Source organism: Rhinoderma darwinii, chromosome 1, assembly GCF_050947455.1.
Source record: "Rhinoderma darwinii isolate aRhiDar2 chromosome 1, aRhiDar2.hap1, whole genome shotgun sequence".
In the NCBI taxonomy this organism is placed as follows: domain Eukaryota; kingdom Metazoa; phylum Chordata; class Amphibia; order Anura; family Rhinodermatidae; genus Rhinoderma; species Rhinoderma darwinii.
Genome location: NC_134687.1, coordinates 483,958,293 through 483,973,557, shown reverse-complemented (window position 1 = coordinate 483,973,557; position 15,265 = coordinate 483,958,293). Strand labels below are relative to the sequence as shown.

The window sequence follows — 15,265 nt, the reverse complement described above, 5'->3', positions numbered from 1 at the left end:
CCTAACTAACACAGTGCAGGCCTAATGCCTGGCACCATAAACCATGCAGACCATACAACCTGTTATGAATGCAGTCGGTTTTGCTCTCACAAGCTCAACTCCCAAGACTGAGAGAGAGTGACTGAACTGCAGCCTTTTTAAAGGGCTATCACACCTGATCCCTGATTAATAGCTAGACAGCCCAAGACCAGGACTGTGTGGATGGAGTGGGGACCCACCCATCTCTCCCCACTCCATCAACCAGGCCCTTTTCCAGGTTTTAGATAAATCTATTGCAGAGGGAGAACCACATTCTCTGCTGAATTATTCCCTGGTTGTTTTCAGATAGCAGGAGACAGAGATCTTGGGGAAATATAGACCCCATCCACAACCTCTCCACATGGTCTGTCACAATATATATATATATATATATATATATATATATATATATATATATATAATTACATAGTTTGTACGGTTGAAAAAAGACACATGTCCATCAAGTTCAACCAAGGGATGGGAAAGGGGAAGTAAAAAAAATTCTATACATAGGAGCTAATTTTTTTTTGTTCTAGGAAATGATCTAAGCCTTTTTAAGGCCATCTACTGTCCCTGCTGTGACCAGCTCCTGCGGTAGGCTATTCCACAGATTCACAGTTCTCACAGTAAAGAAGGCTTGTCGCCTCTGCAGGTTGAACCTTTCTTTTTCCAGACGGAGGGAGTGCCCCCTTGTTTTTTGAGGGGGTTTTACATGGAACAGTATTTCACCATATTTTTTGTATGTGCTATTCATATATTTATATAAGTTAATCATGTCCCCCTTTAGTCGTCTGTTCTTTTAATCTTTCCTCATAACTTAGATTCTCCATGCCCCTTATTAGCTTCGTTGCTCTTCTTTGTATTTTCTCCAACTCCAGGGCATCCTTTCTATGAACTGGAGCCCTGGATCCTTTAAGTTCCTTAGTAATTGTAAACATACCACCAAAAAACCAACGATAGCTTATCTCAATTTTACATCTGATTTTGAAAAGCAGAAATGTAAGCCAAGTTCCTGATAAAGTTCCCTTAACATCTTCCCGTAGACCGGTAATTTATTTTCTTGGGTTCAGCTCTAGACTTCAGGGTTCATTTGATCCTCTCCCATACATCTGGTCCTGTAGAAAAATCTAAATGGTAGAATCTTTTGCAATACAGTGAACCTTAAAGCATCTTTTTAGTTTGATGTAGGGCCCTTGCCAGTAGTTTAGTAGCTTCACACTCTGATTAGCTGGAAACAGCCACCATAAATATTCCATCCATCTGTGCAGATAAATTCAGCGCATAGAAAAGTAATATGTAGATACTCTTCATTGACTTTTATTACTCGGCAACGGAACACGAATAAATATCTGCAAAATGTGAAGAACGATTACTTTGTGATGTTTGTTTTAAAGAGATTAGAGTCTAAATATGTCTGAAACATGCCTGGAATCCCTACAAGAAAGCTAGTGAAGTATTTTAGTCTTAAACACATTTACATCTTCGTATTATGCATTATTTACTCTTATTTTATGAACAGATTGGGTTAAAATCTGTTTTGTTTCCAGATTCGTTAATTAATCCATATTCACTGCATCATATGTTGAGCTGTGAGACAGTGGGAAATGTGAGATATTAACACTGACACTTCTTCAGTTCTGTTGTGACAACTTGAGAATTTTATAACACATTTTCAGTAAAATAATAATATTACATCAACAAAACAGTGATATTTTAGTCCTTGACTTGTCCTCTTCTGTCAACTTCTTAAAAATTCTAGTCAACCATTTCCTACTTGAACTCTTTTTCTAAAGGCAGCTGGGAGACAACCAATGCAATTATAATTAGATTTTACTATGCTTCCATATCGCCAGTCCGGAAAAGCTGAATGATAACCTCTGGGAGAAATATAACTAAGAAACAGCTGAGTAGAAGTTTTTTTTTTACATTCTATTTTTTTTTTTTACAATTTGTTCAATGGGAAACAGGAATTCAAAATGTTTTCAGCTTGCAGGCGCATCTTAGGCAAAAACATATAATCAAAGACAGCAAAATAGGTAATGCAAAAATCTGAAACATGTCAGATGGTGTCTTCAGAAAAAAAGCACATAAAATAAAGAGGTAAATTACAAAGAAAAATGGGCATAAGAGGAAGTCTCCTGGGGGGAATGGGGATGGGGGGGGGGGTTTACAAATTATAAACGGTGAAGGAGAGCGGAATTTTAAAAAGTTATCCAGCAGTGCCAAGATGTGAGGAATTTATCGTAGGTGCCTCTGAGTAAGGTGGTGAGATCCAGTCTCGCAATCTCCTGCATTTTGTTGAACCATAGAGAGATTGAAGGGGAGCAGTTTGTCTCCACAGTACCGGCATACAGGCCCTTGCCACATTGACCACATGGTGAACCATTGAACATTTATAGGTGGATAAAGTGATGTCACAGGGATGTAGCAGGAAGACGGCAGGAAATAAGGGCAGAACCAAATCAGTGAATTTGAAGCAAGCCAGTATATCCACATCTCCAGTTTGAGGAGAAACAGCAGGTATGAGAGTGTGTAGTTTGGAGGGCACTCTCTACCATCGCATTGGGATCTTAAAACCAGCTTCTTTAATCCTATTAGCAATGGAGGATTTCTGTGTTAGTGTGTATAAGCGGTGTCTCTGTTCAGATGAGAGGGAAATGCTCAGAATCCTCTCCCAGTTAAGCAGGTAGAATGTGGTTGGGGAATCAGTAGGGGAAATAAATAAAAAAGGCAAGAGAGGGCATGGGAAACTATGCCCGACACAGAAGTTCAAATGATGTTTTAGTACGTGAATAGTCTGAAGGGCGAGACAGGGATGTTAGGAGGTGTCAGAGCTGGGTGATTTGCAAACCTTTGAGAGTTTGAGGTTCTGATATAGTTGATTAGAGTATGAGTGGATGTCCAATTCCCATCCTGTAAGAAATGTTGGGCCCAGAATTTTTCAGCAGATATACAGTGTCGGAATGGACCATTTTCCATGTTGATTGGGAATGATGGATTTCCCATTATGGAGAATAATGGAGATGGGGAGAGGGAAAGGTCCGCCCTGGGTAAGACAAGAGAAGCCACTTTTAGAGTTGGTCTAGTGGTAGGATGTGCTTGGGCTTCCAAATGGGTGCATTCGTTCAGCCAAGATGTCACCGGGAGTAGGGTGGCAAATAAATTCTGTCCACAGTCACCCACTGTTTAACTTCCCTATGTCTATGACAGTCGATCATCCGTAACAAATGGGAAGTGTGGTGGTAGGACACAAAGTCTTGAGGCCGATGCACCCGTTATGTTTTGGTCTAAAAAGGATAAAACACATGATACAAGCTGGTTTCCCTACTCATATAAATTTAGTCAGTATGGATAGTAAAGTTCTTTAAAAAAAGGACAGGGGATATGGATGGACAGAACTTGGAAGAAATATAAGATTCTAGGGAGAAGGTTTATTTTAAATATTGAACATTTTCCAAACCAGGTAAAGTGTCTGCCATCCATGTTTCTAAATCGACTTTAATATGTTGGAGAGGGGGTAGTTCACTGCATAAAGTCAGGAGAGTTCTCTGATACAGAGGATTCCCAGGTACTTGAGAGAATCACAGGACCAGCGGAATTAGAAAGAGTGTTCTTATTCATACACTAAAGATTGTAATATAGGGATATTAAGTGCATCTGACTTTTAATAATTTAATTTAAAATTGTACAGGACGAAATATTTAAGTAATTCTGCTATATTGGTTATGAAAATCCGTCGAGAAGAGAGAAAAAACAGCATTTTGTACGCATAAACTGCAACCTTATTCGAAACTCCTAGTGGTACATCAGTTACTATTGGGCTTGGCTAGGACATGACACTAGAAGGGTTACAGGCACAGGATAAATATACAGGGGAAAAGGGGCATTCCTGTCGTGTGCCATTTGCCATAAAAATGGGGGAAAGTAGTGTCCATTTTCTTTTACGATGCTGAGGAAAAAAGACTAGTTATCAATTTCACCATGTTGGTACCAAGTCCAATATGTTGGAGGGTTTTGAAAATTAAAGGCCAATGGACCCGGTTGAACGCTTTGAATGGGTTGGTTGATTATAAGAATAACGGCCAAGTAGAGCCAGTTGCATGCTAAATCAAATTAATCGCTCTAGGGGTCTAGACACATGCTTCTCATAAGGGCATAAAGCCCACCTGGTCTTTGTGGATAAAGAGGGTTAGACTGTGCCAAGAATTTCTGAGAATATATTTAAGATGAACGAAAGATAAAGGGTGGTCATTTTTACACGTGGGTCCTTTCCGTCTTTGGGTTTTAAGGTAATATGAGCTGGGAGTGTCTCTTGTGGGAGAGTGTGTCCTAACATGAAAAATTTGAACACTATCAGAAATTATAGTAGAATTTTCTAACAAAAGTACAACCAGAAAATATTTTGATTTTCATTTATATTTTTTTTATATAAGCACATGGGGTTGTCTCACAACATCACCCACTGTCAGTATGCTCGGTTAGGTATATATGTAGGTCCCAAGCAAGATTATATTGTTGCCTATTTATTTTAATAGGTGCCATGTAATGCTACATATTCCCTGCATCGGAAATGTGTGGCTGGCCACAAACCGCAGGAGCATGTTTCATCATAGGAGGAGGGGTTTTGTTGAGACGACAAGTTTAATTTGCTGATTTGCCAACTTATTTTTGGTCAAAAGCAGTGCAACACTTACACTTAGCTTTAGTTTGCTTTTATGGTAAATCACTGGTTTTGGTTACTTTTAATTACAGTTTAGACATCCCGACTCCAAGCTACTTAAATGATTTATGTAAGGATTGTGGCTTTAGTAAATATATGGGACAAAATATAGTCAAAGTAAAACAATTAAACATTAGTTATTTTCATTACACCTTTAATTTTGGCTTTTTATTCATATAAATTTGAACGGTGTTCATTTTGGATAGTCTCTTACAAAGTCAGTACCATGGACAGTGCAAAATGTGGCATTCTGTAGACAGTAGAGCAGCATGCAAAGTAGTGAAGAAGTAAAGCAGTATTCAATATTTAGGGAAATCTTCAGTTTTCAGTTTTATGGCTTGTGTATTTTCAATGCATTTGTGTGGAACAACTAAACATTTTGGACACGATTTATAATACTTGTGATTTCAACAAGATACATTTATGTTGCTTGTCAATTTAAGGTTCAATTTCCCTACCCCTACACCCAACCTCTGCAATGTGTGCAGGTGCAGAACAAGGGGTAGACGGAGAAGGCGGTCACCGAGGCTGCTACTGAGAGGGGCGCAACTATTAGTTTTCCCTCAGTGTTCGGGAAAACTTCCATTTACATTCATATGCTGAAAACTGACCTAGTCCTGCTCTCAGCTGAGTAGTGGATACAAATGTATCTCTGAGAAAAACAGCCTGAACTGCAGAGTGATATTATCAATACAAATATATAAGACCTCATGCCCACTTAAGTTATTTTCTGCAGTGTGCTGTCCGTTTTTTTAACAGATAGCACACTAACACATTCAGTTCTATGGGGCCATTCACACACCCGTTGTTGTAACAGAACCCTATGGCCGTTCTGGCAAAAATAGGACAAGTCCCACTCCTGTCCATTTTTGACGGAACAGTCTCGGCCATTTCATTTATTTGGTCCGTTGAAACAACGGACTGCACACGGAAATCATCCATGTGCGGTCCATGTTTCATTAGTGGCCGTACGACGGGCAACGGATGTGTGCATGAGATCTAAGGAAGTTATATAAGGAAGTTGTATAAATACAGTTGTGGTTATGATTTAACCCCTTAGTGACCAGCCCATTTTAGGCCCTAATGACCAAGCTATTTTATTCGTTTTTCTATAGTCGCATTCAAAGAGCTATAACTTTTTTATTTTTTCGTCTACATAGCTGTATGAGGACTTGTTTTTTGCGGGATTAGTTGTACTTTTTAATAGCACCATTTTTGGGTACATATAATTTTTTTTATTAACTTTTATTAACTTTTTTTGGGGGGATTATAAAAAAAAAACTGAAATTCCGCCATTGTTCTATGCGTTTTTAAATTGACGCCGTTCACTGTGCGACATAAATAACATGTTACCTTTATTCTATGGGTCGGTACGATTACGGCTATACCACATATGTAGAGTTTTTTATGTTTTACGACTTTTGCACAATAAAAACACTTTTGAACTAAAATTATTTGTTTTTGCATCGTCGCTTTGCAAGAGCCGTAATTTTTTTATTTTTCCATCAATGTAGTGATTTTTTCGACTTGTTTTTTGCGGGACGAGACGTAGTTTTGATTGGTACTGTTTTGGGGTGCATGGGACTTATTGATTCATTTTTATTATGACTTTTTTGGGGGGCAATGGAAAAACATTGCAATTTCGCCATTGTTTTTTGCGTTTTTTTTTACGGTGTTCACCTTGCGGTTTAATTTACATATTAACTTTATTAATGGAGTCGTTACGGTCGCGGCGATACCATATATGTGTACTTTTATTTATTTTTTACACTTTTACTAAATAAAACCACTTTTTATGGAAAAAAATGGTTTTATTTATTTTTTTACTGTACTTTTTATTAATAATCTTTATTTCACATTGGTGACTTATTTTATTAGTCCCACTAGGGGACTTTACTGTGCGATCTTCCGATCGCTGCTATAATGCTTTGGTATACTTCGTATACCAGAGCATTATTGCCTGTCAGTGTAAATCTGACAGGCAATCTGTTAGGACGTGCCTCCGGCGCGTCCTAACAGGCATATGTCCAGGGCAGACCTGGGGGCTTTTATCAAGCCCCCGGCTGCCATGACACCCCATCGGAGACCCGCGATTGCATTCGTGGGCCGCCGATGGGTGGCAGAGGGAGCTCACTCCCTCTGTAAACAAAATTAAATGCCGCGGTCGCTATTGACGGCGGCATTTATCGAAGTTTACTTAGATCGCGGGCGTTGGAGTAGGAGCCCAGCTGTCATCAGACAGCTGAGCCCCGGCTCCAGCCTGCATGGGAGACCCGTGCAGGACTTAGGCTAGGCGAACGTGAAAAGGCGTCAGCCTAGCCTAAGGCCCCTTAGTGACCAACGTGAAAAGGCGTATTGGTGGTCACTAAGGGGTTAAGGCTTTTTTCACATCTGCGATTGGTTTCTGTTCATGGGTTTCCCTGACGGAAAGGTCTGAACGGAACCCCAACGGAAACCATAGCTTTCCATTTGCATTACCATTGATTTCAATGGTAATGCTTCCATTGCTAATGGTTTCCGTTTGTCTCCGTTCTATAAGGTTTCCATTCTTTTGGTGGAATAAATAGCGTAGTCGACTGCGCTATTGATTTCGCCGAAAAAACTGAAACCTTTACGGAACGGAGACAAACGGAAACCATTAGCAACGGAAGCATTACCATTGAAATCAATGGTAATGCAAACGGAAAGCTATGTTTTCCGTTCATGGGTTCCCCTGATGGACAGGTCTGACGGAACCCATGAACGGAACCCTGAAGCAGATGTGAACAAAGCCTAAAAAAGTTCTTGCCGCCTCAAGCATTTCTGCACATACACACTTTTTTTTTCCATGGTTGAATCAGTTTTGGCAGAATCTGGTGTCAATCTTCATGTCTATGGTCACCATCATTAGACCTCTGACTTTTTTTTTTTTGTCGAAATACTGTACTGATAAATTGTCTTGGCTATTTTCAAGATAAGCTCACACTAGATATCTCTATCTCTACCCGCTTCTGCTTCTGTGGATATAAACATGTATGTCCTGCTGAACCAAGTGTGATGCTTAGTGAAAGATCTTTTAAAAGTAAGATTTCATAGTGGCTGGCTGCATATCGTAATGGGTGTCTCATCACCCTGAAATGGAAAAGGAATTAATCATTGGCTACATTTACTGAGATACCAGATGGACTGAGATACCCCCATGTACTAAAAATAGTCAATCATACTATTGATCAACCTTGAGGCAGCAGGATTTGTTACCTACATACAGTATATAGATAGCAAATTTAAAGTAAAATGAATATTTTGAATGACACTTAGATTGCACTGCATTTCTATATTTAAAAAAAAAAATAGTATTCATTACAGCATATTTGTAATGTGTTTGTGTGTTTTATTCTTCATCACGACTTATTTTGCTAGTATACTTTCTTTTGTGTACCGTTAGTACACAAGAGAATGCTGGATGTTGATGTACCTTGAATTCTAGAGTGTTTCCCATTAATAACTTTTTGGGAATGGGGTGTTTGTTCTTGTCCGCTTGCAGGTCTCAGCCCAACAGGGGTTGATTTTTATCGCCTTCCTACCATCTGATCATCATTTAATTGCAATTAGAGCTAAGTGCATCCTAGAATCATGTTGTGATTTCTAAAGATCATTCTAGTAGAGTTGTTTGAAGTCAGAGAGTGATAAATCATTTCTTCGGATAAAAAGAGGGTCAGCTGGCCCCGGAGTTGCTATCAAACCACTTGAATGAGTCATGATGTCTGCTTTGTTGTGCCTTATTTTTCTTGTCCTTTATAGTGTAACCTTGTTACTGTGGAGCAGAAGTAATTACTGGGCACGATGGAGTTGTGCATGATGTATAGTGTGGGGTCAGACTGTCTAGAAATAGCAGATCTCAGTTCATGAAAACAAAATACACTGGCATTTAAAATAGTGGTGCTCAAGGTAAGGAAAAATATACTTGTCATTTAACAAAAAGAAGGATCTTTTTCCTAAATAAAGAGATAATCCTTAATGTAAGGTATGCACAGCCATATGAGGGCAGTCAAACGTCCATAAACCAGTCCTTTTTAGAGGTCTAGAAGGCAGGAGGTCTGAAGACATTGTGAAGCTGTGTTAACATATCATTTTGGCCGCCTGTTTTTTACTTATCTGGTCCAAAGGTGAAGATTAAGAAAGAAACATTTATACTTCCATGTTGGACATTAACAAAAAAAGGCCGGGAGCAAACTTCTTGCAATTGGCATGTGAAAGCCTGACTTTTGAATGTCCATCCTCTCCCCAGTAGTCACAAAATGCCTTGTCCCTCAATTCCCCCATGGTAGTCACAACATATTATCTTGCGCCCACAGTGAACGCAACACTGCCTTGCCCCTCCATTACCTCACAGTGGGCATAGCAGTATCTAGTCCCCCTCCCTTCCCCCACAGTAGTCACAGCAAATCCTTCCCCCAGAGTGGCTACAGCAGTGTCTCACCGTGATCACAGCAGTTTTTTGTTCCCCTGTTCCCTCGTATTAGTTACAGCAGAGCCTTGCCCCTTACCCCCCATTAGTCACAGCAGTGCCAATTCCCCTCTTCTCCCACAGTGGTCATAGCAGTGCCTTGCCCCCTTTCATCACAGAGGTCACAGCAATGCTTTGTCCCGCTTTCTCCACATTGGCTACAGCCATTCACACACAGTGGTCACAGCAGTTCTTTGTCCCCCTCTTCCCCCACATTAGTCACAGCAGGGCATTACCCCCTTATCCCAATCTGTCACTTTAGTACACTCCCCTTCCCCACAGTGCTCATAGCAGTGTCTCATAGCTTTGCGTTTCTGCTCTCTTTCTGGCAGGAGCGATCTGTGATTGCCTCTGATGGTACAATGAAGTGGGATGCTGTGACAGCCCAGCTTCATTCATTTTTCTCTGAATGCACATGGGAGGAAGATCCAGGTTCTTTGGCAGATTTGCTAGTCACCCAGGCAATCAGATTTTGTCCAGCGGAAAGATGGAGAACTCCAGTACTTGTTTTTATCATGGGAAACAATAGTGATGGAAGATCCATCTAAGAGTGGGCTACTATTGACTAATGTCTATGGGTACCATTCTGTTAATGCAACATGAGTAATGTAAGTTTCCACATAAATCATGGGCCAATGATGGTAAGTCCTTTGACCAACTCATAAACGTAAAGTATTGTAAACATTGTGTAACCTAAGGAATAATATTTTACTACATTGGCATGTCATATAACTAACAAAACCATAAAACCAGTTTACGTTGTGAATATGACTTGAAAGTCAAATTATTGGACCAGTTGATTGACTTTTGTAATAGTTTTTCCTACACTGTTCCTGGTTCAATTATTTATTATTAACTCGTCAAACCTATCTCTAGATTGGTAAAAACATTAACTATTCTGTTCTATATCCATACAGACCCAGCACCGTTACTAGAAGCAGCACGTGGTTTAGAAGACAGGCTACAGCAACTTCAATGCATAGAGCCCGAGAATAAAGCTGTGAAGGAAATCTGTCGGCATTGGAAGAAGTATTCAGACTTTTTCTCCACAGTTAAAGGTAATTGTACATGTGTAACACTCCAGCATCATGATTTTGCCATAGTTCAGTGGATTTTATGTCACATCTAAAATCATACGTCATATTTTCATACAACAATCATTTCTTGAAGCCAACCTATCACGTTGAACAATATCTGTGGACAACATTCTATATAGGATAGGAGAGGCTGAGTAGATTTATTTGTTGGGAAATGGTTCAGTATAACTTGGACTTTATTTACTAAAAGGGTCATAAAAATGCTGGCTGCCCGCAGAAGTTGTGCTAAAGTAACAAAATAAGTCATACCAACCTGGTAAATCGCTCGCCACTCCCATGCCGCCGCTCCGGTGCTCCATGGCGGTCCATTAACTTTTAGAGTATGTGCACACGACCTCTTCTCAGACGTAATGGAGGCGTTTTACGCCTCGAATTACGCCTGAAAAGACGGCTCTAATACGTCGGCAAACATCTGCCCATTGCTTGCAATGGGTCTTACGATGTTCTGTGCAGGCGAGCTGTCATTTTATGCGTCGCTGTCAAAAGACGGCGCATAAAATTACGGCCGCGTCAAAGACGTGCAGGACACTCCTTGGGACGTAATTGGAGTTGACTCCAATGAAAACCAGCTCCAATTACATCCATAAAAGACGCCGCAAAAAACGTGTGCATTTGTAAAAACGTCTGAAATTTAGGAGCTGTTTTCTCCTAAAAACAGCTCCGTAATTTCAGACGTATGTGGCGTTGTCGTGTGAACATACCCTTACAGGAAATTATGATGGTCCGTTTCTTACACGTAAGTGCTGCATCGGTCACTGACTTCAGCAGTGATGCTGGCAAGAATGGTGCGTCATCGCTGAGGCCAGTGATTGCCTGCATGGGTCACGTGTAAGGAACGGACCGCCATCAATTCCTGTAAAAGTAAGCAGACTGGTGGTGAACACCGGAGTGCCGCCACTCTGATGCTTCCCGCTTGTCGGTTTACTTTTACAGGAAGTGATGATGTCCCGGATGGGTGGCAGGGTATTTACCAGATGAGTACTACTTCAGTTATTTTAGCACATCCCCTGTCTGCAACCTGCTTTTTAAATGTCCCAGACAACCCCTTTAATTTTCCGTTTACTGTGGGCTTAGGAGTCCAGTGGGCGGTCTTACTCAGTGATTAACAGCTTTCCCTGTGTGAATATACATATAGAGATAGCTGTCAGTCATTAAGTGAGACCACCCACTGGACTCCTAAGCCCAGAGTGAGAGAAGATTTAAGTCAATAAATTATAAGTTATACTGAATCTTTTCCCCAAAAAAACCTCTATATTAATCTGCTCAGCTCTTGATGCCCTATAACATATAGCCTAGAATAAGGCAGCATGTTTAACATGACAGGTTCCTTATACTGCTGTTATTTTTCATATATCTGCACAGTTCAAGGTTAGTACACATCTGGATATTATACCTCTCAGATATATCACCAGGACTGGGTCTACTATAGTCCTTAGACTAGTGGGGGTCAACTTACTGTGATATAGTCCATATGTGGCACAGTCCATATGCGAAAATTATGTATGTGAGCACTGAGAATGGAAATTTCTGTATTTGTACGTAATAAGAAATTGTCTTCACAGGTAATTAGACAGGAGTATATGGCTCATGGCAGTTATACATTTTGGCTGTATATAGTCCCTAATACACGTTCATTGAACTTCCTGGGAGGATGCGACCCTGTAAATATTTTATGTCTTTGTATCATAAGGCTGTAAAAATACCTGAAATTTGCTGTAATAAGATTTTAGTTGTTGTAAGGTGGTAAAACTGTACTGATTTGTGGTGCAGATGATAGATTTACTGTAGAGAGTGCATCAATTGATGTTTTAAATCTGTGTTGTCAGCGAAGCAAATAGATTTTTCTGACAAGCCATAGAAGCAAGTAATGATACAAAAGTTGATAATTCACCTCTTCATAGAACTCATAATTGGTATAATTAACAAATGAGAACTTCAATGCATTGTGTGTATATGAGAGGCAATCTAGTGTAAGGTGGTATTTCACTACAAGGTGAGTTTACATACGCAAGGCCCTGTTTAGATCCTCGTCGGAGGCTCCCTTAGGGGCCCCCATCACAGACAACTTAGCACAGCATGCTGTGCTATTTTGCGTGTCAAAATTACGGAAACCTGGCAGAACACATTAAAGACAATCGGTTCCGTTGGTTTTGGTCATTCAACAGACAAGGCACTTCCGGTATTCTTATTGTTCTGCTCCTAAGACAAAGCAGAACATCAGAACCCGGAATGCAGATGTCAAGACAGCCCAAAATAAACTTATATTACATTAGTTTAAGAGCATAATAGGCCATTTTCTCACACACACACACACACACACACACACACACGCGCGCGCACACGCACACGCACACGCACACACACACCATTTTTAGGTGTTTTCAGTGGCATTATTCACAGATTGTTTTGTTTTTTTCTGTGGCCAGATGTTAGTTTAAAGTCATATTGAACTATGAGAATTCCTACATATGCAGCCACCTTTCCATCCTTTCACTGCCAGGATGCAGGGGCCGCGTCAGCAGGCAGGACAGGGATCGGGTGACTCCGGTTCTGGAGATAGGTGCTGGTCTCAGAGATGGTATCCCGTGGATATAGACGATATAGATATACCATTGGTGCAACCTGTGTAGCTGCACATGGGCCCAGTAGGTGAGGGGGTCCACTGTAACCTCAAAGCAGCCTTCTTCTGTCGATTTGGATTGCATGGCAATTAATTTAAAGAGTTAATACATTTAATGGCTAACAATTACTGATAGATTGTAAGAGAAACATGAGGGGTGATTTATGATGAGATATTGAAAAGCAAGGGGCGCATATAGTGTTTTTGTGCATGGGCCCTCAGCTGTCTGTGTTTGCCACTGGATATGCCATGAATGTATAAGGAGGGAATACACCTTTAACCCCTTTATGTCCTTTACCTACCTGGTAAAATCCAATGAAAACGGCACCACCTGTACTTCTGCCGCCAGCGCTGAAGTTTAAAAAGCAAGATAAGTAAATGTATCATTTTTTGTATATCGCACACTTCTAGTCGGGGGTTCAGGGGATCTGAATTTTTAACACATTAGTCTGTAGACTAGCTATACTGCCACTACTGGATTCGCCAAGTCCGTAAGCCCATAAAATATAATGGGTGAATCAGTTGCCCTATTATTGTTTTTTAAGTTGCCAAAAGAATACATCATGTAGAATGGATTTGTCCAATAGCAGGTGAATTGTGTATGGATTGACAAGTCCGGGAATCATGAATTGGATGAATGCCGTCCACAGATAAAAGAGTCTCTAGTTCTAAGATTCAATTCAGCAGGTAAAGTTATGGCTAAAGATGTGTGACTTAACCTATATACTGAGAAATGCGAAGTGGGAAATGTAATTGGCTTTGTGCGGTATGGCCATTTGTAAATTCATGTGAAGTATACACTTCTTACCTGCCATGACTTTACATATACATTACACGTGTGCTATTGGATCATAGGCTTGTCATTTAATGTTTAAAGAGTTTAGACTAGTGTTTTTTGTTTTTTTTTGTTGAAAAAAGGCTGCATCTAGATATTGCTTTATAGTCTATAGTAAAATACTGTAAAGTCTACATACACAGTGTTTCGGTTTGTGGTGTTTTTGTAGCGTTTTTGAAATAATTGGTGTTTTGTTCTAGATTCAGATTTCCATAGGCTTCTGTATAGGACTTCAAAAATGCCAGGAAAAAACGCCTGTACTAAATAACACTAAATGGAAAATGCCACCAAAAACACATGTAAAAACAAAAGCTATTAAAAATGCTTGAAATGCATGATGTTTTTTTACATGCATTTTAGAACACTGAAAAAAAAGTGTGTGTGAAGGAGGCCTTAAAATAAGGCAGATGAATACTGTTTTGTACCCCAGAGCCCTTTACACGTGGATTTTAAAATGTTGCTCTTCTACCTCATTCAGGAGCGGTTCCTATTTTTGGCAAAAAATTATATGGAAGACAACACAAATCAGACAAATAAGCTTTTAGTTAACAAGTTCTTTTTACACAAGTTATTTGTATAGGATGCAGGGAGATGAGTGGCTGCCTCACAAATCTGACTCCGCTTATATCTTGGTGAAACTATAGGAAATAGTGTCTGTGCTCAACTTTACTAAAGCCCCTTTCACACTACCGTTATAGTACGTTTAGCTCTCTTCCGTCGGAAGAAGAGATGAACAAGAGTCCAAACGGAAAGCATCTCCTCCGTTAGAATTACCATTGATTTCAATGGTAATTCTTTTGTTTCATATGCTTTCCGTTTGCCTACATTTGCTAGGTTTCCATTTAATTTCATGGAAGTGCTGCAGACTGCATTTCTGATTCCGTCTCAAAAACAAAAACCTAGCAAACGGAAAGCATCTGAAACAAAAGAATTACCATTGAAATCAATGGTAATTCTAACGGCGGAGATACTTTCCGTTTGGACTCTTGTTCATCTCTTCCTCCGACGGAAGAGAGCTAAACGTACTATAACGGTAGTGTGAACTAAGGCTTCGTTCACATCTGCGTCAGGGCTCCGTTCATGGGTTAAATCTGAGCTTTCCGTCAGGGGAACCCATGAATGGAACCCTGACTGAAACATACGGAAACCATAGGTTTCTGTTTGCATCACCATTGATTTTAATGGTGACGGATCCGGTGCAAAAGGTTTTCGTTTGTCACCGTTGTGTAAGGGTTCTGTCGTTTTGATGGAATGAATAGCTCAGTAGACTACAGTCAAAACGACGGAACCCTTAAACAAGGGTGACAAACTGAAACCATTGCATCAGATCCGTCATCATTGAAATCTACTGTTTCCGGTAGTTTCAATCAGGGTTCCATTCATGGGTTCCCCTGACGGAAAGCTCTGACGGAACCTATGAACGGAGCCCCGACGCAGATGTGAACGAAGCCTTAGCCTTACAACTACTTTTAGATGTTTGATAGGGGCA

General features: G+C 40.2%; 1 protein-coding gene across 3 annotated transcripts in view; it reads left to right on the top strand.

Moving 5' to 3' along the window:
* Positions 1 to 15,265, top strand: part of CUX2 (cut like homeobox 2) — a 533,765-nt gene that overhangs the window by 406,623 nt on the left and 111,877 nt on the right. For all 3 annotated transcript variants that reach the window (XM_075834888.1, XM_075834897.1, XM_075834879.1), the window contains one exon: positions 10,142 to 10,282. In XM_075834888.1, coding sequence (XP_075691003.1) covers positions 10,142 to 10,282 — 141 coding nt within the window. The remainder of the gene's footprint in view (positions 1 to 10,141; positions 10,283 to 15,265) is intronic.